This window comes from Drosophila mauritiana, chromosome 3R, assembly GCF_004382145.1.
Source record: "Drosophila mauritiana strain mau12 chromosome 3R, ASM438214v1, whole genome shotgun sequence".
Lineage (NCBI taxonomy): Eukaryota > Metazoa > Arthropoda > Insecta > Diptera > Drosophilidae > Drosophila > Drosophila mauritiana.
In genome coordinates, this window is record NC_046670.1 from 21,265,232 (window position 1) to 21,287,594 (window position 22,363).

General features: G+C 49.7%; 4 protein-coding genes across 6 annotated transcripts; 2 read left to right on the forward strand and 2 right to left on the reverse strand.

Annotated features, from left to right (window-relative positions):
- Positions 1-86: 86 nt before the first annotated feature.
- LOC117145040 (zinc finger CCCH domain-containing protein 14) lies at positions 87-3,890 on the reverse strand. The gene is made up of 5 exons (XM_033310551.1): positions 3,696-3,890; positions 3,379-3,604; positions 1,063-3,327; positions 731-1,000; positions 87-672 (listed from the first exon to the last, which is right to left on the reverse strand). The coding sequence occupies exons 1-5, from the start codon at positions 3,735-3,737 to the stop codon at positions 446-448; spliced, it is 3,030 nt and encodes a 1,009-aa protein (XP_033166442.1). The 5' UTR covers positions 3,738-3,890; the 3' UTR covers positions 87-445.
- A 600-nt stretch (positions 3,891-4,490) lies between these two features.
- LOC117145038 (bromodomain and WD repeat-containing protein 3) lies at positions 4,491-14,132 on the forward strand. 3 transcript variants are annotated; one of them, XM_033310548.1, is made up of 16 exons: positions 4,492-4,642; positions 4,894-4,952; positions 5,077-5,106; positions 5,500-5,559; positions 6,150-6,396; positions 6,457-7,264; positions 7,342-7,438; positions 7,503-7,817; positions 7,883-9,889; positions 9,948-10,207; positions 10,266-10,436; positions 10,494-10,767; positions 11,235-11,564; positions 11,622-12,395; positions 12,458-12,638; positions 12,690-14,132. In XM_033310548.1, exons 1-16 carry the CDS (start codon positions 4,600-4,602, stop codon positions 13,688-13,690), a joined length of 6,657 nt encoding a protein of 2,218 aa, XP_033166439.1. In that variant the 5' UTR covers positions 4,492-4,599; the 3' UTR covers positions 13,691-14,132. The 3 variants fall into 3 exon arrangements, with proteins under 3 accessions (XP_033166440.1, XP_033166439.1, XP_033166438.1); XM_033310549.1 differs by having other exon boundaries at positions 4,491-4,642; positions 11,235-12,395; positions 12,458-12,642; positions 12,690-12,814; XM_033310547.1 differs by having other exon boundaries at positions 11,235-12,395.
- On the reverse strand, positions 13,963-18,812 carry LOC117145039 (protein RRP5 homolog). The gene is made up of 5 exons (XM_033310550.1): positions 18,645-18,812; positions 16,304-18,588; positions 14,650-16,241; positions 14,429-14,594; positions 13,963-14,362 (listed from the first exon to the last, which is right to left on the reverse strand). Exons 1-5 carry the CDS (start codon positions 18,723-18,725, stop codon positions 14,194-14,196), a joined length of 4,293 nt encoding a protein of 1,430 aa, XP_033166441.1. The 5' UTR covers positions 18,726-18,812; the 3' UTR covers positions 13,963-14,193.
- A 119-nt stretch (positions 18,813-18,931) lies between these two features.
- LOC117145043 (exosome complex exonuclease RRP44) lies at positions 18,932-22,279 on the forward strand. Its single transcript, XM_033310552.1, has 5 exons — positions 18,932-19,381; positions 19,434-19,878; positions 19,947-21,025; positions 21,082-21,750; positions 21,808-22,279. The coding sequence occupies exons 1-5, from the start codon at positions 19,002-19,004 to the stop codon at positions 22,181-22,183; spliced, it is 2,949 nt and encodes a 982-aa protein (XP_033166443.1). The 5' UTR covers positions 18,932-19,001; the 3' UTR covers positions 22,184-22,279.
- Positions 22,280-22,363: the final 84 nt, after the last annotated feature.

The window sequence follows — 22,363 nt, forward strand, 5'->3', positions numbered from 1 at the left end:
AAATATTAAATATTTCGACTTTTTCCAATCAATTGCCTATTCAATCATCCAGTTAAAGACACCCGGCAAACCATATATAAAATTCGTTTTTTTTCCAATTTGTAGCAACTATTGCTAAATTTATTCGTCACCTTTACTGTGACGTGTATCTTATGGTTTGAATGCAAACAAATTCGCAAGACCAACAAATTTTAGTTATGCTTATCATGTATGTGAGCGAGCTGCTAATGACTAATACACAAGTTGATAATTATAAGCAGTAGGATGAATGCAAAAAATAATGAAGATTAAATATGTAAGGTATACAACTCGGTGTATATAGATAGAAAAAACTCCAAGCTCGCCTAATCATACACTCGAAATAAGGGGGTATCGAATAGTGGCCAATGGCCAGGAGTCTAGAGTACATTTGCTAAATATCATTTGAACGAAAGTGCAGTCCACATTAGCCCAAAGATGCCACCCACTTGAATTTGCTCTGCATCTCAGGATGGTAGAAGATGCACTCCAGCTTGTTTACGCAGTTCTTGCCGAAGCGGCAGGGTTTGGGATGATAGAAGGTGCAGCCCAGCTTGGAACAATTGGGATAGTACTTGCACATCGTAGTCGCAGTCGTGGATGTAACAGGAGCCGATATCGACTTGTAATTCTGGACTGGGATGACGTGAGATGCTGTAAATTAAAAAAAATTTGTGAGTTCGTAAAAGTAAATACAAAGGATATCACTTACATAGTGGTGGAGCAGCAAGCTGCACATGGCTTAGATCCCTTTGACCGCCATGGGCGTAGTTGCAGTCTATGCTCATGCAGGCCATGTCGAACTTGCACTTCGGATGCGAGTACATGCACTTGTCCGCGAACTTGCAGTTGGGGAAAGACTTGCACGGCGCCGTTGGATGGTAGTATTCACAGAACTGCTTTGTGCAGTTTGGATGATACTTGCAGCGCTCCTTTGGTTTGTTCACCTTCAGCACGGTGGAATCCACGCTAACCGCGCTCACTAAATGGGGCAAGGTCTTAAGTAATTGTTCAAATTTGTTTAAATTTAAAGAATGCACTTACACGCCGGCAAGTTGTCGTATTTCCTGTCCTCCGCATTGCGTATGGATACCCTGCGTCTCTCCGGAGCCGCGACATCACGATCGGGGCTGCCAGAACGACGCTTCTTCTTCGCACTCGGCTCGTCCTCACTTTTAAGAGTGAAGCGAATGGGCGTGTGCTTGGCTTTGGTAGTTGTAGAAACGGAAGAAGACGCGCTGACAGATTTGGCGGCCGATGACGTCTCCGCTGAATTTGATCTTACGGATTTCTCCTTGCTGGAAGCTTTCTTCTCCGCCCGCGCCTTTGGTTTGGCTGGCAGCGGTGGAGTTGTCGAGCCTTCCTCGATTTTAGCCTTATACTTATTGTCCTTGTGACCATTGGCCGATGTGTTAGCTGCCGCCGATGGCTGGCGCTTGTTTGGTGATCGTTTCTTCGGTGACCCGTGCATTTCATCATCTTCATCAGTGTCATTTTTTATGATGATCTTCTTGACTTCCTGAGGCTGCCGGCGAACCTCGCTGCGATTGAGGCTGCGTGTTGTCGGCAGTGAGGGTGACCCACTGCTCTGTCTCGGCGATGGCGAGAAGCTTCTATCCCGATTGGATCGGCGTCGCTTATCGACCGTCGTGGACGTGGGCTCAATATTGGAGGAGGACACTTGTGGCGTGGATACGGGTGAGGAGGAGCGTTTACGAGAGTTGCTCGGCCGCTTGCGAGAGGCGCCTCCCTTGCCATTCTTACCTCCGAGAGCTTTGTCGCCGTTTAACGTGACCACAAACTGAGTCTTGGCTCCGGAATTGGGACTTGGCTCGTCGTGGGAGCTGATGTGCAAGTCCAATTCATCCACGTTGGTCAGCAATTGCGGCACATACGTCTCGACGTCCTCAGTCATCAGGCTTGGCGTATATTCTTCCTCCACCACTTTGATCTCGGCGCGACGCTCGTTGGACCGCCGAGCACTCTTGCCATCCCTTTGTGTAACATTTACCACTAATTCCCGAGTGGTGCGCCGGAAGAGTTCGTTGCCTTGTGCACTTCTCTTTCTTCGTTTCCTTTCGCGATTCCGTTTACGAATCTGATCATTATTATCCACCGACTTGCGCTTGCCTAGAGAACTTGTGTCCCTGCCCACATCCTCGTCCTCCTTCTGTGTCGAAGTCTTGGCGAGGATTGTAGAACGCTGCGCGTCGGCCACTGCTCGCAACAGGAGGTTCTTGCAGGCCTGTCTTCTGGGCGAAACATTTGGTCTGGGCTTGATCTTAATCACGGAGTTGACTGGCTTATCGGCCATATCTTCATCGTCCGACGGCTCCGGTGGCTTGTTAACGGCCACGATAACTTGAGAGCCAATGCGTTGCTTTGTACTTGGAGCCTCCGGACTGGGCGAACGACGCTGGCGGTGTCTCTGGTTGGTGTCTCTAGGGGTATCGCGGCTGGAGCGTCGTTCTCGGGAGCGCTCTCTTTGACTGCGCTCTTTGATGGCCTCGAGCTCGCTTCGTCGCCGATGGGCCGGCACATAGAGCTCCTTTTGGTTGCGCTGCGAACGATCTCCCGGCGTTTGGGCCTTTAAACCAAGACGGTCATGCACAGATCGCCTTTCGGACCGATCTTCCTTGACCTTGTCAGCCGAAGAATCTTTTTTGGGGCTTATCTCCTCCGCCTCCTCCTGGCGAGAATCGATCTCCGGTTCAGCCTCTGGACGCTTTTCGGGTGTCTTCTCGCGTCGGTTAAAAATAATGGGGCTCTTAGCTTTTCGCGGTGGCGCCTCCAATTGCGGGGGATCCTCCTCTGGCTCCTGGTCTACAGACTCCTCCCGCGCGCTTAAGTTCAACAGATCCTCATCGTCTTCATCGTTTTCATCCCCGATCTCGCCAATCTGGCGTAAATGCTTCTTGGCTGCATGAATTTTCTTTTGGATTTCGGCCAGCTCTGCGAGGTCTTTTTGCCGGTTAACACCGGTAGTAGTTGAGTTGATCTCAGTTGAGAAAGCGGGCACATCCAGAGCCCTACTGGCCGATGCATCCTCATCTTCGATGGACTTGCGATTTTTCTTTTTGTGCAGGATCTCATCTTTGGCACTGAGATCAATGTCCATGGTTTTCTTTGCCTTCTCGAGTAGCTCTTCGGCAAAAACATCCGTGATGGAACTGATGATTGGCATGGCATCTGCGGAACTTGGCTGTGGTTCCAACAGCTCATCTCCGGACTTTCGGTGCGGTCGCTTATCCTTCTTGGATCCTTTTTTGTCCTTCTCCTGGCCGCGAGACTTGCGCTTCTTGCTGGAAGCTGAAAAAAATTAGAGTTAGTGGGTGCATAAGTAGAGGATATCCAACATACCACTGGATGTAGGGAGTGTGACCTCCTGGAGCTTTTGCAGCACTTCGTGCAGCCAGGTGACAAAGAGGTCAGTCTGATCGCCTAGGAATAGATTTAGCTCGGCGTTCATCTGCTGTTTGGTGCGCTTGTTGGCCACCATGACCATGACGTAGTCCGGCAATTCATCGTCTATAAAACCGGCCGATCCTCCGGTTCCCAGCTCCAGCAGCTTTGCCTTTACGGCGCTCTATTAATTGAGTGGAAAAACATATAGTATTGGAGTATCCCATCCGAGTGGTATCCATAACGAGTTCATTGATTTTTTTCCAATGACTTACGCGCATCTTCTGGCCAATCTCGCTGCCCAGATTGCACTCCATGTTCGCTGGTTTATCTATCGCCTTTTCCGCTGTTTATGTGCCGCGAGCATTTACTATTTACGCTTACTTTGTGACTACACTCCACTTTTTGTTACATTAGAAAATGGCAAAATCTCCCTAAAAAAAATATCGCAGCTGCTCCGATATCCATAACTAGGGGTGTGCGTTTGACATAAGAGGTATTCACGTTTAATTCGCACGTTTAAAAATGAATATATCGATTTTCAATAAACACACCTTTAAAATAATAAGTAGTTATTACAGCAATTTCGTTTCAAATTAAAATTGCAAATTAAAGACATCTGAAATTCAAAAATTGTTCTGGCCATGGCTACGGAATGAAGTGCAACATAACTTGAAAATAATCGATACCAATGGGAAAATTTGAAAATATATAAGATTTCACTTGTTTGTTGAGTTAAATCAGTAAACTAGTTATCAGTATTTTGTATAGTAGCTTTTAAATTACAATATAAAATCAAAAGCGAATAATTGCAAACAGTTTATTTATTCAGATAGCTTCTAAAGATTATTTTAATAAAATGTTTAAATTCCAAAGCAATGGCTCCGAATATGTTTGACTGAGAATTAAAATTCTCAATTTGATGTAAATATCTCAGATTGTAGAATCCTGCGAAGTCTTTCAGGGCATCATCTCAAATTCAAATACGAAAATTGGCTCCTTCGGCTGAGAGTCGATAGCCATCTCGTGAGCCCCGCCACCAACTATCGATACGAATTAGCATGTCATTCGTTGTGAATGGCAATCGAGTGTCACACGGGAAGAAGAAGCTGCGAAAAGAATTTTAGAAGAAAGCAACTGCAATTTTGTCATAATCGGAGCTGCAATTCGCAATGAATAATGGAAACTAGACAGCCCAGTTCCGGTGATGATCTAAAGCCAGGTGCGTAACGCCCGGTGGCGCAGCGAGTGCGCCCAACAGAGCCACCAAACGCAGCCCCTTTGACTTTGTGAAATGTGTGTCTGTGTTTCGCTCGCCCTTCGAATCGAATGGCTGCGTTTTTTCGACTGCGTTTGGCCAAGCGAAATGCACGGGCCCCTTTGGCCAGATATATCTGGCATATTGGCGACTCCCAGCGAGCGCGTTCCCGACAACTTGTTGCACTAAAACCCGTGAAATTCCCTATCTTGCAGAGCTGTACTTCCTCATTTCCAAGTTCCTGGCCGCGGGACCGCTGGAGGAGACGGCGAAGGTGGGTTGAAAGCAACGCTCGCGCGAGATCGCATTGGAATCGGATTTCGCGCTAAAATAGCGCAATTTCGTTTTGTTTACAAACATTTACTTTAATTCTGAAACTAAATTCTATCCAACTGTAGGTCTTGATCCGGGAACTCGAGGAGAAGAAGGTGAGTTTTAGTGGGGCTGCTGCTGTGTTTTTGGCACAGATATTACCGACTCGAAATGAGGGGGGGGGACAAAAAAAAATAGAAAACCGCGTTTGTTTATACGCTTTGTTTTGGTTTTGTTGTTGTTTCTGCTGCCGGCAGCGAACGACGAAAAACCCACTTGTACGTCCGCTTGTCTCAGAGTTGGGAATCAGACTGAATTGTGGATTTGCTGGGGCCACGTGAATATATAGTCCATAAAAAAAAAGAGAAAAACATGAAAAAAGAAATGGAATCATAGGGATGCCCCCGCGACGTCATCGCCGACGTCACGGAGTGCAAGTGATAAGAGTCAAACATGCATGCATATATATTTACACCCGTCTCTATATACGTACACCTTTCGATTCCCAGGTTTTGCCGCGTCGTCTCGATTGGCAGGGAAACGAGCATGAGCAGACCTTTGAGGAATTGGTGAGTGTTTTCATAATTAATCAATTAGCTTTTCAAAGTTATCGTTTAATGCCTTTTGATCGGCATTTAAGTCTTGCGTAAGTGTGTGTCCGCTGCGGCATTTTCCGTCTCTGTCGTTCGCGCGCCTTTGTGACGTCATCGTGTGAGGGAATAGAGAAAAAAGTTGCCCATCCAATTAAGTTGTTAATTAAAAAAAACATTACAACTAAAGACATCAATCATTCTGACTGTTAAATTAACAAATAAGTAAGCAATTATTTAATTAAAAAGACAACAAAAAATTGCAAAAATTCGTAAAAGGCTAAAGTGGAAAGCAAAAATTCTAAAACCTCCGTAAAAATTGTAAATTTTGAAAAATCCTAATTTTTTAAACAAATGCGTTGTAATTTAGTTTTAACAATTAGCTGCAACCAGCCGACATTTTGCTTTCGCACACATACACATGCCCATGCGCACAGACACATGCAAGCAACCACCACTTTGCCTTGACTTGTGCGCGAGTGAACGAGACAAGCATACGTTGTTGAAGCTATCGCGCTGGTCACGACTAATCGATAGGAATACGTTAAATTTTGATTTTGAATTTGCAGGAACGAAAGTACAAGCATATTGGCGCCAATCACTTGCTTGAAATATGCAGCCGTCTGGGTCCACTGGTGGATCGCGAGCTTCCGCCCAGTGTGCCGGGCATCAACTCGCTGTTGGGTACTGGGCGCCAGAACCTCCTGCGCACCAAGGAAACCGTCTACTGCCATCGCTCCTTAAGGGACTACTGCACCCGCCTTAATGGAGTCTCGCTGCCGGATTCGCTCCTCACGAAGCCGACCCACAACTTAGGTTAGTTATATGGTAGAGTTTTATCGAATTTCAGAGACTAACCCATTTATATTTCCAAAGATCGCGTTCTAACTGGACGGGAACACGGCGGGGAAGTACGTCGCAAGCTCCTCGTGCCCACGGACCTCTACCGCCGGACAAAATTGCTCCGTCGCACTGTGGGCCACCTGTCCTCGGTGTACTGTGTGCTGTTTGATCGCACAGGGAGATACATCATCACCGGAGCCGATGATCTGCTTATAAAGATATGGTCAGCGGCAGATGGCCGCCTGCTGGCCACTCTGCGAGGCGCCTCATCCGAGATTACAGACATAGCCATTAACTTGGACAATACGATGCTGGCTGCCGGGTCATTGGATCACATACTGAGAGTGTGGGACATGCAAACCACATCACCCATCGCCGTATTGTCTGCTCACACGGGCATGATAACTTCGGTGAACTTTTGTCCGTCGCCACGTAGCGATCTAAAATATCTAGTGACCACCAGCACAGATGGGTCGATCGCCTTCTGGCAATACTCAACGCCGCGCGGGCAAAAGATCACGTTTGCCCCGAAGCCAACGCAGTATCATGAGAAACTGCGGCCCGGACAAGCGCAGATGATGTGTACCACCTTTTCGCCGGGAGGCATTTTTCTAGCCGCTGGATCTGCCGATCACCATGTGCGCGTCTATATGATGGGCGAGGACGGTCCAAAACGAATATTGGAGACGGAAGCTTACACAGATGCCGTGGACTCGGTGCAGTGGTCGCATCGTGGACTGAGATTTATATCAGGCAGCAAGGACGGAACAGCACACATCTGGACGTTTGAGTCGCAGCAGTGGAAAAGTTCCAAACTATGCATGACGGAGCGTCTGGCCAGGTGAGTGCTAGTCTCTAAAATGTTGCTAGCTTGCAAGGAATTCAATGAAAACTAATAACTTTGTAATTAAATTGCAGCTGCCCGGAACCAGAGGAGGGAAAGAGGCTAAAGGTAACGATGGTAGCCTGGGATGCCTCGGACCGTTATGTCATCACCGCCGTTAACGATTTTACTGTAATTATCCGTCTTAAAACGTGCTAAATAGTTACTTATAATTAATAATCCCATTTAAAAACAGATAAAAATCTGGGACTCGAAGTCAGCCAAGCTGCATCGTGTTCTGCGTGGGCACAAGGATGAGCTTTATGTGCTTGAGTCGAACCCAAGAGATGAGCATGTCCTTCTTTCCGCCGGCCACGATGGCCAGGTATTTCTGTGGGACATCGAGCAGGGCGTTTGTGTGGCCAACTTCCTTAACGACATCGATGGCCAAGGCCATGGCAGTGTCTTTGATGCCAAGTGGTCACCGGATGGCACAATGATAGCTGCCACCGATTCGCATGGACACATCCTGATCTTTGGCTTGGGTGTGTGCATTGAAAAGTACAAAATGGTAAGTAGATTGAGGAATCAAAGGGTTTTCAAAGGGATAAAGTTAAATGTATTTTTTATTTTTAGCTTCCCACGGAGCTGTTTTTTCATACGGATTTTCGACCTTTATTGAGAGATGCGCAGCATCATGTGGTGGACGAGCAGACTCAGATAATGCCGCACCTAATGCCCCCGCCTTTCCTGGTCGATGCAGATGGCAACCCACATCCATCAAGGTTTCAACGATTTGTGCCTGGTCGTGAGAGCTGTAGCCTGGACCAATTGATTCCAAATCTTACGGTAGGCGTGGATGGCGTAGTAATCGACGATGGAGGTGCAGGTGGAGATGCTGTTGTGGCCGCTGCACCGGCTGAAGCTCCACCAGCAGCGTTGCCCCCTGCTGCTGCTGGAGGACCACAGGGAGCAAACTACTCCCATATCGACCGCATGATTGCAGCCTTGGCCAATCGGCAGTCTGTTAATGTAAATGCCAATGATGCCAATCCGACCAACGGCAACCAGTCGTTCGAACGTTTGACCAATCGTCAAATGCCGGATTCCAATGGCAGGCAATCCTCACGTGGCAATGTCCTCGGCAGTCGTTTGAGCACGCCTCGCCAAGGATGGGGTGCTGCAGCTGCCGCGCCAGTTGAGTATCAAGCAGGGCCGTCTCAACCTCCGGCAGAACCTGCAGCCGAACCTGGCCAGGCACAAGTCCAACAAGCGCTGCCTCTGAAATTCATCCGTCGCACTTATGTGCGTCCCATGAAGTATCCCCAGTTGCAAAACCTTAAGCAGACTATTTACTCTGCCGGTCAGTTTGAAAAGCAGGAGTACAAACGCGAAATGCGCCGCCGACCCATCATGATAAACACTGCCAGTGCAGCATCTTCGCAGCAGCCAGGAAGCGTGGGCAGGCCACGAAACACGCGAGCCAATGGCGGCGGCGCAAGAGCTGGACGAAGACGTGGACCCCAGCCAGCTGGAGGACAGCCACAACCCGCTTATCGCACCCGCGCTGTTCGGGATCAGGAGCCGGAGCACTACGATGAGGTAGCGCAGCCACCCGAGGAAGAGGAGGAAGAAGTGTCCAGCAACTCATCCGGCGACACCAGCTACTCGAATGTGGAAGAAAACCTAGAGGACAGCAGCGATGAGTCGGAAACGGACAGTTCCGATTACTCTGACTGGGTGGCGGATACTCCTGGCCCGAATCTGGAACCACCAAAAAGATCCAAGCGTAAGCCACTCTCACGGCGACCCCGCAGTAGTGATGACAGCAGCGATGATGAGCGAGCGGGCAGATCCAGAGGTGGGCAGGTTACGGCCCGGAAGGTTGGACGTAAAACTGTTTTGTTTCCGCCCACAGATGCAAATGGTGAGATACCAGAGCTTTATCGTCCCGCTGAGTGGCTATCTGAGGTGATTCCACGAAAGGCACCCTATTACCCCCAGATGGGTGATGAGGTGGTCTACTTCCGGCAAGGACATGCAAAGTACTTGGATGCAGTCCGCCTGAAAAAGGTCTACAAGCTCTCGCACAGCTCGGAGCCGTGGAACTTTCACACACTGCGCGACCACGAGCTGGTGCGTGTGATTGGAATCAAATACGAAATCCGCCCACCCCGATTGTGTTGCTTGAAGTTGGCCATCATCGATGAGGAGGGCAACATGACGGGGACAACGTTCAAGATCAAGTACCACGACATGCCCGACGTTTTGGACTTTTTAGTGCTGCGCCAGACCTTCGATCTTGCCGTGCAGCGCAACTGGAGCATTGGTGACCGGTTTCGCTGCATGATTGTCGACGGCTGGTGGATGGGTCAGATTGAATCGCGCCACGCCCTCTCTGCTGACTTCCCCGACTCGTCCTTCATGTGTTTCCGCGTGCGCTGGGATAACGGAGAGTATGAGTTTATGAGTCCCTGGGACATGGAACCCATCGATCAGCAAAGAGTACCGGACGAGGTGGGAGGTGCTGTTCCAGTTCTGCCGGAGGAGATTCGCGCCACTCTATACCAGCCCAAGTCCGAGGAATGGCACAGAGGGGATCGCGATGGCACCTGCAGGCGCATTATCAATGGATTGGAGCAGGTAAGAATTTGGTTTAAATATTATTAATCGTATTTTTTATTAATTGATTTTCTTACAGGTTATGCGTCTCTCTATAGCGGAACATTTCCTGGCCCCCGTCGACCTTAACATATATCCGGACTACGCTTATTTGATCGAATATCCCATTGACCTGACCACAATTATGTATCGCTTTGAGAATCACTTCTACCGCCGAATAACCTCAGCCCAGTTCGATGTGCGCTACCTGGCCACCAATGCGGAGCAGTACAATCGCCGGCACGCCATTATCGTCAAGCATTCGCGAATTGTGACAGATCTTTGTCTGAGGATCATCAGGTGCGTGAAGGGATTCAAGCTTTAAAAAGGCAGTTGTTTTAAAATATACGTCTTCTAGGGAACCGGATGAGATAGATGTGGCTGCTGTTTACCATCAGCTTGCGGATGTGTACCATTCGTCGGAGTCGGAGAACGAGGTAGATTCGGATGTAGTTCCATCGACCAGCACAGGACCAACTACTTCAGCAGCTGCAGCAGCAGCTAGGCAAAGAGTATCCTCAGCCAGGCGGTAAGAATTTATATAATGCCTAATAATAATATGGCTCAACAACCCAATCTTCTATAGATCCACTCGAATTCACTCGGAAGGGGACTGGCGTGCCGATTGTCGCCAACTGCTTGATCTAATGTGGGCGAGGACAGATTCGGCGCCGTTTCGCGAGCCCGTTGACACCATCGACTTCCCTGACTACCTGGAGATCATAGCTACTCCAATGGACCTGCGCACTGTAAAGGAGGATCTGCTGGGCGGCAACTACGATGATCCGTTGGACTTTGCCAAGGATGTGCGACTGATCTTCCAAAACTCCAAGAACTACAACACCAACAAGCGCTCACGGGTGAGTGGAGAGCAGATTGGCAGATCGGTTGCAGATCGTCATTTATTGCATTCCAAGACTGAGATATCCACCCTTTTTCTCAGCTATTGCCTTTTCGTTTATGTTGTGACCCCATCCCATACTCACTCACGTAGCCACAAATGCAAGCTCATCCATCTATTCTTTACGTTTCTTTTGCCTTCCGTGAACATGCCTTCAATCTCGATCTTCAAATTAACCACCCCAACTCATGACCATCAAAAATGTAAAACAAAAAAAATCTAAAAAATATATAACCCATCAAAACATTTTAATATAATGTCTAACCAAATGAATGACGATCTCCGTGACTATCATCTAATGTAGGATAATCTAGCGGTAAGGTTTCTCATCTCCCAGCCTGTAATACTAACATTCTTTGCCACGCACTAGTTTCAACCGCTTTGCAACCAATACTAATTGATCGTTTGTTTCCAAATATTTTTCAGATTTATGCCATGACCTTGCGACTCAGTGCGCTATTTGAGTCGCATATCAAGACAGTGGTCACTAGCTGGAAGGCGGCATTAAGGCGCGCTAATAAAAACAAGTCCGGCAGCAGTGGAGGAGGACGCGGTTCCAGCAGCAGTCCCAACAAGCGAGTCAAAAAGGAGCGATCCACGCGCCGCAATCAAAAGCCAACAGCAGCGGCCAGAAGGTTGCCAGTCGCTAACTCCAGTGAAGAAGAGGACGAGGAGGATGATGATGATGACGACGATGATGATGATGAGGAAGAGGCAGCAACGAGGGGGCGCTCTCGTCGGCGAAACGGTGTGGCCGTAAGTGCTAGTTCCTCTGGCTCCAACCGCGTGACTTCTTCATCCGCCGCCCAACAGCGTCGAGGCAAAAGCAGCAGTAGCGAGGAGGAAGAGGAGGAGGAAACCAGTGCGCAGGCCACGTCAGATGCCAGCAGCGATGAAGAGGAAAGAGCCCAATCCAATGACAGTTCTCCTCAGCAGACACGCACGCGCAGGGCAAGGCAGCGGCAACGGCTTAGCGATGACTCCAATATCAACGATTCCGAGGACAGTTACAACCCCAACGAGGGACGCAGCAGTCGGCGACGACCAGGTGCCGCACGCCCGTCCAGCAACAGGCAGACAAATGGCCACTCGAGCAAGAGGCGCCGTCTGAACAAAAGTCCAGCCAATGCTGCTCCTGGCCCTAGTTTGCCACGTCGGACACGTCGCATAGCAGGCAGCTCCGCAGAAGAGGCGGCATCTCACTCGCAACACGATGAGAGCACACAGGATAGTCAGATAGGACGTCGAAAGGGACGCTCGGCAAGCAGCAGATCGCAACCAATTGGCAATGGACCGAGTACCAGTGCCGCAGCTGCCTCCAACTCCAGCCTTGAAAGTCCTTCACGGAACACTCGGGCGAACGGAAGTAGAACCTCTTCGCATCTTGGAGCCGAGAATGATCACAGTTACCACCTGCCAGTGCGCAACGGGCGCATAATCGAGTCCGATACGGACTCTCCTGTTATCAGACCCACGCGTCAGAGCGCCAAGAGGGCGCTAATGGACTGGGGTCGTGGAAGCGATATTGAAGAGGAGGAGGAGGAGGAGGAGGAGGAAGAGGAAGAAGAAAGCGAGGAAGCCGAGGAGGTTAGTCGCCACATTAAGTAACTTTTAGTGCATTTTTGTAATACATCTTTCTTAACTTTTAGATACTGCCAACACCTACAAAGGACGACGTTCCCTCTACCAGTCGAGCCGCTTTGGCTCAGGCGGCTGCCGGTCCTTCTCGCCAGCTACGCACGAACCGGAACACCGTCGTTCGTCCAGCCCAGATTGACGACGATGACGACGACGACAGTGACAACGAGCCGCTGGCCAACAATCAGCAAAGTAAGTTCGAATTCGTTTCAATAAGCGGTAGCTAACTTTTTTTTCCTGCAGAAAATTATCAATCACCTGCAAAATCTAGCTCAACCGCAACAGTGGCCCCTCATCCGCTGAGCCTGCGCCGTCGATTATCCTCGCCGCCAGAACGGAATACCCATATGACCCGTTCTCATGCCACCTCCACAACGTCCTCGGCCGCAGCATCACGGGCAGAACAGCAACCAGCGGTTTCCACCCACGATCACAATTACTTAGGCAACGTGAATTCATCGAGGGCACCGCGCCGCATTCTTTCGCGCCACCAACGAAATGCCGACGAGTTGGATACCAGTTTGGATGTCCTGGAAAACTCGCGTCTGCTCTCAGCCATAGCCAATCACCGCCGGCCCACCTCTACCACGAACAGCAACAGTACAAGCAATGTGGTCACAAGGCGTCTGCGTGGTCGCGCTAGCCAGGCGAACTCGCACGACGAGGATCATGAGGAAGAGGAGGCTGCTGCCTCCGATGAGGGCACTGATGGAGGCTCTAGCTCGCAGAGCTACGAAGATGAGGATGAAGACTCCGACTCGGAAGACAATCAGCCACTCACCAGCTACGTTTCGCCCAGCAATGGTCGCCCGAGGCGCAAGGCAAAAACCTCCTCCTCATCCGCGACAACTCAGGAGCGTCCGCTGCGCCGCACACGTCGCCCGCCATCCAATAACTCCATCGCCAACGATAACGATGACGATGACGACTATGTTGTGCCGCGGAGTCGTCGTGCCAACCGGGGTGGAAACCAGCGAGCCGGGCGCAACCAAAAGAGACCGCGCTACAATGAGCAGTCCGAGGAGGAAGAGGCGGCGGCTGGATATTCCCATCGGAGTAAACGAATCCGTAACGGCGACGCTCATGCCAGCTCTCAGGAGCGATCACAGGCCTCCACCGAGCGGGACCAGGCGGAAGACGACGACGGTACCTCGGTGGACTCGGATGAACAGCGGTTGAACGTTAGCAGCAGAGGCAGGGTGCGCAAGCCGTCTGCAAAGGCGCGCGGTATCTTCAAGGAGTGACCGCAGACTGTTTTATGTATAAATTAAATCTAATTGCTAAATCAAGAAACCTTTGTAACATTTGCTAGAGTCTTATTTCTTATTATTGATTAATATGTAAGAGTAAATCACGTCACTTCTCATTGTAATGTCAGTGTCACCGCTACGGTCAATGTCCCACACCCAACCCACCCCGATCCGTCAAATCCGTAACACCAACCGTGAAGTGTTAGCCAGCCCATATCCATCATACACCGTGGCAGAATATGTTCAATTAATGTTCAAGTCTTAAGTTGAATATTGGCATCAGTCCTACATTCTATGTGTAGGGGGCATGGCCAAAGCAACGTTTTATATGTATTTCTATAATATATAGGTACTATCATACATATATATTTAAAGGTAGCACTCGGAATCACACTTCATTTAAAATAGTTTTAGAATAAAGTACCATGAAAAAACACTGTATGTAACTTTTGATCTTAATCCTAATTTACAAACTAAAGAGGTGGTGCATGATGGAACTACTTTACCGTCTTGGCGTAGTTCTTCACCCACTGTTCGGCCTGCTGCTTGACCTTGGCCACCGTTGCATCCGTGCCGTGATTCTCCTCCAGCTGCAGATACTTTTTGTATATGACTTGCATCTTGTTCGGCTTCAGTTTTTGCAACACGGCACGCTCCAAAACGTTTCTAAAATAATATAATTCAGTGAATAAGACATCTTTTCTGTTTATATTTCAAAGATATCAAACTCACCTCGCGGAATCGATTAGACCCGCCTTGATTAGCATGTCCACATATACCGACCAGATGTCGATTCGCTTGGGATAGGAAGTGACTACATCATCGAGCAGCGTCTGCGCCATGTCATTGTTATCGTGCTTTGCATACAACTTGGCAAAGGACACAATGCAGGGGATGTCTGCAATGGTTATGTAAAATTAAAACAAGTTACATTTTAACTTAAGTAAACTTACGCTCTTGATTTGGCAAGGCCCGCAATGCGCGCTGGAGCAGATTGTGAACTTGGTCAGACTTGCCCAGCCAGAAGTACGCCTCGGCGGCCACGGGCCACACCTTGAGCTCCGTTTTAAACTTGTTGAGTACTGTGGTCAGCACGGAGGAAAGGCGGTCCTTTCGCTTGTTCTTCTTTAAGATGTCAACAACGCTAATGTAGATCTCCAAAGGATCATTGCAGTTGAGGGCTTCCTTGAGCACATCATCGAAGTTGTTGCTGTAGACGAGTTCCATGTTTAGTAAGGCACTCCACATGTTCCTCAGTTCCTGTGTTTCCCGGAAGGATATCGTGGATATCGCTCTGCGAGCCAAGGCGCGAGCCTTTTCAATCTCTGTGTTGGACAAAAGGAAAGCGATGTACTTCAGCCAGGATATGCTGTTGTTTGGCTGGGCAATCACAAGACGCTCGTACTGGTCGATTGTCTCCAGACGTGCCTTGGGATCCGCATTACGCTCCTCGATCTCCCGCAGTCGCTGCTCTTCCTTGACCTCCGCCTTGGCCTTCTCCTTGGCGCTCAGCCGTTTCTTCTTGGCTGCATTTTTTTGTGTTTCCCCCACATTCAGCTCCTCGTCTTCGTCGCTAGATGCGTCCTTGGACTGGTTTACATCATCCTCCCAGAAACCAGACACACCGGGCAAACGCGACTTGCCTTCTGCTCCATTGGTTTTTGGTGCCTCAGACTTGGCATTCTTGGCTGGAGTTTTATCTTCGAAGAAGAGCTTGCCATTCTGCTTGGGTTTCTCTTTCACAATTCCATTGGTCAGGGGTTGAGTCTTCTTTTGGCCATTGGTAATTTTTTCTACCACTTCTGCCTTTCGCTTGGTAGATGTGGCTTTAGCTTCCGTTTTAGTTTCCACTTTAACTTTCGCTTTGACTTTCTTCTGTGCAGAGGTCTCCTCAATTGTAGCCTTTTTTTGTTTAGGTGACTCCTCCACTTTTGCCTTCTTGGCTTTTACAGGCGCTACCTCTGTGTCCGCCGTTCTCTTCACTCCTCTCCAGAGGCGCCAAACAGTCTCTGGCACTGCGATATGGAGTTTGTCATGGATGAAGGCTATATTGCAGAAATCTCCTTGTCGCAACTCGACACTTCCAGAATTTTCGATATCGTTGGGGTGCAACCGAATCGGACAGATGACCAACGGGTTTGTGCCCTTCTTAAGCGAGCACACTGCTACGGACTCTAGTTTCAACAGCACCTTGGCCTTCATGCCAGCCTTTCCGATCAGATTCGTGGATAGTTCGCCGCTTGGTGAAATATGCGCAATGTCCACTTTCTTGTTGCTGATGAGTAGCACATCGCTGGAGTAGTCAACCCATAAAATAACTGCCTCGTGCTTGCTTCCCATCTCAGGAGCTTTAGCAGTTCCAGCCAAACTGGAGAGCAGCAGGGCGGACACCTTGGCATTGCCCTCCACTGTGTAGACCCAGTCATTGGTGGTCGCATCGATACCCTTGAACACCACGTTGATTTTCTCCCCAACGGAGTATTTTGAAATAGGAGCAGAGGCTTCCTCAAGGCCTGCCTTAATTTGCGCCACTTCATTTAAATAGCTGTAAAGAAATTCAAAGAAAAACTTATTAATGAACTCAATGAGATTATATTTTGAACCTACCCTTCGACCAGTTTTGCAGTATCACTAAGATCCCCGCTCCAGACATCCGTAAGCTTTGCTGACACTGTTAGAGTTTTAGTTTCCACCTCCTTGCTGAGTACCTTTACCCATAGCAGTTGCTCCGGAACTAGCTCCACGGGCGCATTCTTCACGGCGTTCAGACGAAGCATCTTGACGTGAATCTTTACCGGCTTATTGTAGTTGCGAACACACACCATGAGGTCCACCACCTGGTCGGTGGCGTGTTTCACATAAGAGCGAATTATGTCTCCCACTTGAACCGATTGCCAATCCTTGGTGAGCTGGCCACTGAAGTAGGGGACATCTCGTAAACTGAAGATGTTCTGCATAATGCAGGCCGCATCGGTGTAGGAGCCGGCGGGATGGACACGCATTTGGGCGTGCAGCAGCTCCAGATGATCCGACAACAATCGCAGTGGAATTAGGCCCACGAACTCTTCCAGCTTGGGATTCCCATCTTCATCCTCTTCGTCATCTTCGGCGGCGAAGGTGATTTTAACTTCCAGTCCAGCATCTAAGGCATTGGTTATCTCAACGGGACAGATCTCACCAAGCTGGAACTTGTCCTCCGGCAAAGTCAAAGTGATTTGGTCCTTGTTGCGGGTTAGGATGCGGAACTTAGTTGTTTGTCCCTCGAAAAAGGAGCTATTTTCCTTTAGATTCTGCCTGTGCAAAACTCCTTTGATGCCATTGCCGAACTTCACTAGGACGTAAGTGTCCTCACATCGGACCACTGTGCCCATATAGACGTTTCCAACGTGAGCAGACGCATAATCAGTCAGAATTTTCATTCCCTTGCCCAAATACTCGGCACGATTGCTCACGTAGCAGATCTTGCGCTCGGCATTAACTTCTAGGACGCGGCACTTCAACGACTGACCCACATCGTAGCGGACATTGGGTGCCAGATATAACTGTTCCAGTATTCCGTTGACCTTGCCGATCCTCACCGACCAGCCCTTGATCTTGTCGTCCTTCTTGAATATTTTCGCTGTGACCAGATCGCCGGCATTAATATCCTCCAGACAGAACAGCTTTTCGTTGACCACGTTGGGATCATCGGAGCAGTAGTACAAGGATTCGATAACATCGTATCCTAGGATGCGAACCTTATGCTTGGTTTTTCTTCCGTATTTGGACAATACTTCGTCCTTGTCATAATTTCCCTTGAAGTTACCCCGGATTGAACCGTAGGAGATAATGCCCTTTAGTTTCTTGTTAAGAAGCAGCACCACTCCACCGCTGCCCAGGCGCAGAACCTTGGCTTTTTCCACCACGGAACCCACCTTGATGTGCTCTACCTCCTGCTCTTCCTCATCGTCATCTTTTGCTACTGCAGCTCCAGTTTTGATATCCAGATTAAGGGTTAAGTACACAAGTTTGGTTAAAGGCATTACGTAGAGTACCCTGGCATTGTAATCCTCATTCAACTCGTAGGCATCCAAAGTATCCAAAGCGTTGGCCAGGTGATGTTCGTTGACGTAGGCACTAAAGGATTCGTTCATGATGCTGCCTTTGAGGCCATCCTTCAGATGCTTGGCCACCTTAAATCTTACAATGCTGCCTGGCAGAATGTAGTCGAGATTCGTCTCGTTTTGGCTCTTGATGCGCAGCTGGTCCTGCTCCACCTGGGCACAGGTGCAGGTGCTCTGGTGGGTGTCGTGATGAACGGTTTTGACTTTCAGGAAAGCCAACTGCCCCACGTGTAGCTTCTGAGCTGGCTTCTCGCATGGCACGAATGCCTGAAGTCCTTGTACTCCCGACTCGATGACATAGCCGTGCTCCAAAGCCTCCGCAACGGCGCCGGAGAAGATGAAACCCTTCTTGATGCTCTTGTGATGCAGACTACCGTGCACATCAGCCGGCTTGAGGGAAAGGAGCAGGCTAACCCGACCAGTGTCCAGCTTCTCCGTTTTGATGGCCTTGCCGTAGACGATGCGGCCCACCTTGAAGAGCTCGGTAAGGTCGTGGTACTCGCTGGTGTCTCCGGACATGGCCGCCTTGGCCACACGGGTGTAGGCGTCGGATATATCCGCCACCAAAGTGCGGGCGAACATCCGGCCGGGCAAGGCGATCTGCAGCGCGGTGGCTGTCAACTCCTTGACCACTCCCATGACCAGCATGTCCTCCTGCAGCGTGTCCATATTGAGCGTTTCCGCGGAGAAGGCCTCCAGTTGGCCATTTTGTTCCTCGGTTTCGGAGCTCAGGAAGTTCTCTTTTACTTTCGGCGCCTTCTTCACCTTCTTCTGCGAGGCACCGAAAACCTGTGGGACAGAAAAGTATGTACAGAGATCTCGGATATTTCGCTGGCCAAACTCACGATATTCAGGCTCACGTCGTCGGTTTTGGCATCTGTGTGGATTGTCCCGCCTCGGGGAAAGCTTTTCTCGTTCGGCACCATCCGGGAGCTGTGTAATTTAGCGTTTTAAATAACAAAATTTGAGCAACGTGCGTTCTACACGTGCTAAGCGCCGATATAGAAAATCAGTTCAATAAATGGTACTAAATTATACCTTAAGATACGGGGGAGTCCGCAGACTCAAACCACTGTGACCATTGCGGCTGCAGTGTGAACAGGTCTTAGGCAGATAATACCGCAGCCGAATCGTGGACGGGCCTACCCATTCCGGCACGGCACACATGTGGAGGTGTAACAATTCGGACGCGGTTTAACAAAATGCAAACTTTACGCGAATTTACGCGTAAAACCAAGCGCGGCAACATCCTGAAGATTGTGCGGGAGCACTATCTGCGCGACGACATCGGCTGCGGCTCCGAACTGTGCCGGGAGTGCTTCCAAAACGAGGTATACCAGCTCACCTCGCAGCACGCGAATCAGAGCACCCTCTTCAAATTCCCACACTACCTCGTTTTGGACACGAATGTGGTTCTGGACCAGATCGACGTGCTGGAGGAGGATGTTTTGCGCAACGTAGTCGTCCTGACCACCGTGCTCAATGAAGTGAAGCACAGGAGCTCCTCCATTTACAAGCGGTTCAATGAGATCGTCCACGACCGCACCAGGAACTTTTATGTGTTCGTCAACGAGCACCACAAGTAGGTTAATGGATTTTCTAGGGGAATCCTTAAAATATAGTGCTTTCTTTAGGGAAACATATGCTGATCGCGAACCAGATGAGACTGCCAATGATCGCAATGACCGGGCCATTCGGCTGGCCACCAAGTGGTACGATGACCACCTGCAGGCCTCGCAATCCTCTAAAGAGTTCGAGCGCAGTGGCAAAGCTGCTATGCGGGTTGTCCTGCTCACAGATGATGCTGCCAATCGTGCTAAGGCCGAGGCAGAAGGTATTCTGGTGACCACAGCCGCGGAGTACGTAAAATCTCTCGAGGATTTTCCACTTCTGATGGATAAGCTGTCGCACAAAACATTCGACAACGAGAAGAATGGTCTGCCCCAGTACCCGCCGCATCTCAGCATGAAGGAGCTGCTGGAAGGACTGCGCCAAAATAAGCTACTACAAGGCCCTTTTCAGGCATCCAGGGAGAACTACTTGGAGGGCAGCGTCAGTGTAGAGAAATTCGAAAAGGCTGTAAGTTAAAACGCTAAATATCATCCCCGGGCATACGATTTACGAAACTGAGTATTCCTGTTTAATAGATCCTTATCCAAGGCCGCGAGTCTCTTAATCGGGCCGTGGATGGCGACCTAGTGGCTGTGGAGCTGTTGCCCGAATCGGAGTGGTCAGCGCCCAGTGAAATTGTGCTGGAGGAGAAGAATGTCTATGCCGATGAAGTGCCCAGCGAGGAAAAGGCCAAGGATGAATATGACATGTTGAAGCAGGTGCGTGCCGCTGCCTCATCTGCAGAGCGCACGCCCACAGGGCGAATTGTCGGTATTGTGCGACGGAAGTGGCGACAGTATTGCGGCATCCTGCAGCCTAGCTTAATAGAGGATACCAATCGGCACATCTTTGTGCCCGCCGACCGAAAGATTCCGCGCATCCGTATAGAAACGAGACAGGCGGCAAAGCTGCAGAACCAGCGCATCATCGTAACGATTGACACATGGCCGCGCAACTCACGCTACCCACATGGACACTTTGTGCGCTCCCTTGGGCCGCTCGGAGACACGGCCACCGAGAACGAGGTTATCCTGCTAGAGCACGACGTCCCGCACTGCAAGTTCTCGGACGAAGTGCTTAGCTTCTTGCCCAAAATGCCTTGGACAATTACTGACCAGGACTACTCCAAGCGTGTGGATCTGAGGGATCTGTTCATTTGCTCTGTGGATCCCCCGGGCTGCACGGATATCGATGATGCTTTGCACTGCAGAGAACTGCCCAACGGCAATCTGGAAGTGGGCGTTCACATCGCCGACGTGAGTCACTTTATCCGGCCAGGAAACGCACTGGACATGGAGGCAGCGGCCAGGGGAACCACCGTATACCTGGTGGGCAAACGAATCGACATGGTACCCGAGTTACTCAGCTCAAATCTATGCTCATTGGTTGGCGGCGTTGAGCGATTCGCCTTCTCCTGCGTGTGGGAAGTGGACAACGAGGCAAATGTGTTAAGCAAACGCTTCCACAAGAGCGTCATCAAATCGAAGCGTGCCATGACCTACGAGGAAGCGCAGAGTATCATCGACGATGCCACGCAACAGAATGAAATAGCCAAGTCCCTGAGACATCTTAACCGGTTGGCCAAAATACTAAAAAAGCGACGAATGGATAATGGGTAAGTTTATATTACCAGCTCTTAATCAAGTGAAGTAATGCATCCATAATTTACAGAGCCCTTGTCCTTGCCTCGCCGGAGATCCGCTTCCAGGTGGACAGCGAGACACACGAACCACTCGAGGTGGAGGTGAAGCAGATGCGGGAGACTAATTCCATGGTGGAGGAGTTCATGTTGCTGGCCAACATCACAGTGGCCGAGCATATCGCGACGGAGTTCTCCGAGTGTGCTGTTCTGCGTCGCCATCCTCGGCCACCGCCTACCAATTTCGATCCGCTGGTAAAGTCTGCGCGCTACCAAGGCTTCCAGGTGAACATCGAATCAGGACTGGAGCTGTCGCATTCACTGGACAAGTGTGTCAAGGCGGACAATCCGTACTTTAACACAATGATCCGCATCCTCACCACACGCTGTATGATGCAAGCAGTGTACTTCATCAGCGGCAGTCTGCAGAAGGATGAGTTCTTCCACTACGGTCTGGCTGCCCCCATCTACACGCACTTTACGTCTCCCATTCGTCGTTACTCCGACATCATGGTACATCGCCTGCTGGCCGCCTCAATCGGCGCGGATAGCACCTATGCCCAGCTATTGGACCGAAAGTCAAATGAGGAGCTGTGTCATAATCTTAACTACCGCCACAAAATGGCTCAGTACGCTGGTCGCGCATCGGTGGCCCTCAACACGCATCTATTTTTCCGCGGCAAGGAGGAGGATGAGGAAGGGTAAGTCAAATAAACCACTAGTGGCCAACTTTCTTTTCAATTATTTCCCATCTCCAGATATGTGCTATTTGTGCGCAAGAATGCTCTGCAAGTGCTAATCCCCAAGTATGGCCTGGAAGGCACCCTGTATCTGAAGACGGACAAGGATGGCAAGGACGGTCTGGAGCGCGTCAAGAGCGAGATTGTCTTCACCTTCAACGAAGAGGATCATACACAGCGTTGCGGGGACGTGGTGTTCCACTCCTTTGATCCTGTCACCGTTCGTCTTAGCTTGGATTCCAGCAATGTGCAGCACGAGAAGCTGATCTTCCGGCTGGTCAAGCCGTACATCAAGGGCTTCAGCGTGGAAACGACTAGCAAAGGAACTGAGGGACAGGCAGTTGCTGCGGCACCTCCCTCGAAAAAGTCCAAAAAGGATAAGAAAAAGAAATAATTCTTAAGTGGAACTAGACTACGCTGAAGATGTGTAACTACAATCATTTCGTATAAATAAAATGTAAGGTTTTTAAATTCCGCTCCATTTCGTAAACCTTTTCCATCGTTCCGATTCTCCCGATCTCGGAGAATTTCGAAAGCATACCTTTGATCGGCTGTTTTGTTTAAGGTTTTGGTT

Bases quoted from the DNA above. Each gene is read 5' to 3' on its own strand.
- LOC117145038 (XM_033310547.1), top strand. From the start codon at position 4,600: ATGGAAACTAGACAGCCCAGTTCCGGTGATGATCTAAAGCCAG. The intron at 7,818-7,882 runs GTAAGTAGATTG...TTTTATTTTTAG, and splicing joins GCATTGAAAAGTACAAAATG to CTTCCCACGGAGCTGTTTTT. The intron at 10,208-10,265 runs GTGCGTGAAGGG...TACGTCTTCTAG, and splicing joins CTTTGTCTGAGGATCATCAG to GGAACCGGATGAGATAGATG.
- LOC117145043 (XM_033310552.1), top strand. From the start codon at position 19,002: ATGCAAACTTTACGCGAATTTACGCGTAAAACCAAGCGCGGCAACATC. The intron at 19,382-19,433 runs GTAGGTTAATGG...TGCTTTCTTTAG, and splicing joins TTCGTCAACGAGCACCACAA to GGAAACATATGCTGATCGCG. The intron at 19,879-19,946 runs GTAAGTTAAAAC...CCTGTTTAATAG, and splicing joins TAGAGAAATTCGAAAAGGCT to ATCCTTATCCAAGGCCGCGA.
- LOC117145039 (XM_033310550.1), bottom strand. From the start codon at position 18,725: ATGGTGCCGAACGAGAAAAGCTTTCCCCGAGGCGGGACAATCCACACA. The intron at 16,242-16,303 runs GTAGGTTCAAAA...ATTTCTTTACAG, and splicing joins ACTGCAAAACTGGTCGAAGG to CTATTTAAATGAAGTGGCGC. The intron at 14,595-14,649 runs GTAAGTTTACTT...TAACCATTGCAG, and splicing joins GGCCTTGCCAAATCAAGAGC to ACATCCCCTGCATTGTGTCC.
- LOC117145040 (XM_033310551.1), bottom strand. From the start codon at position 3,737: ATGGAGTGCAATCTGGGCAGCGAGATTGGCCAGAAGATGCGC. The intron at 3,605-3,695 runs GTAAGTCATTGG...CTCAATTAATAG, and splicing joins AGATTGGCCAGAAGATGCGC to AGCGCCGTAAAGGCAAAGCT. The intron at 1,001-1,062 runs GTAAGTGCATTC...TGCCCCATTTAG, and splicing joins ATACGACAACTTGCCGGCGT to TGAGCGCGGTTAGCGTGGAT.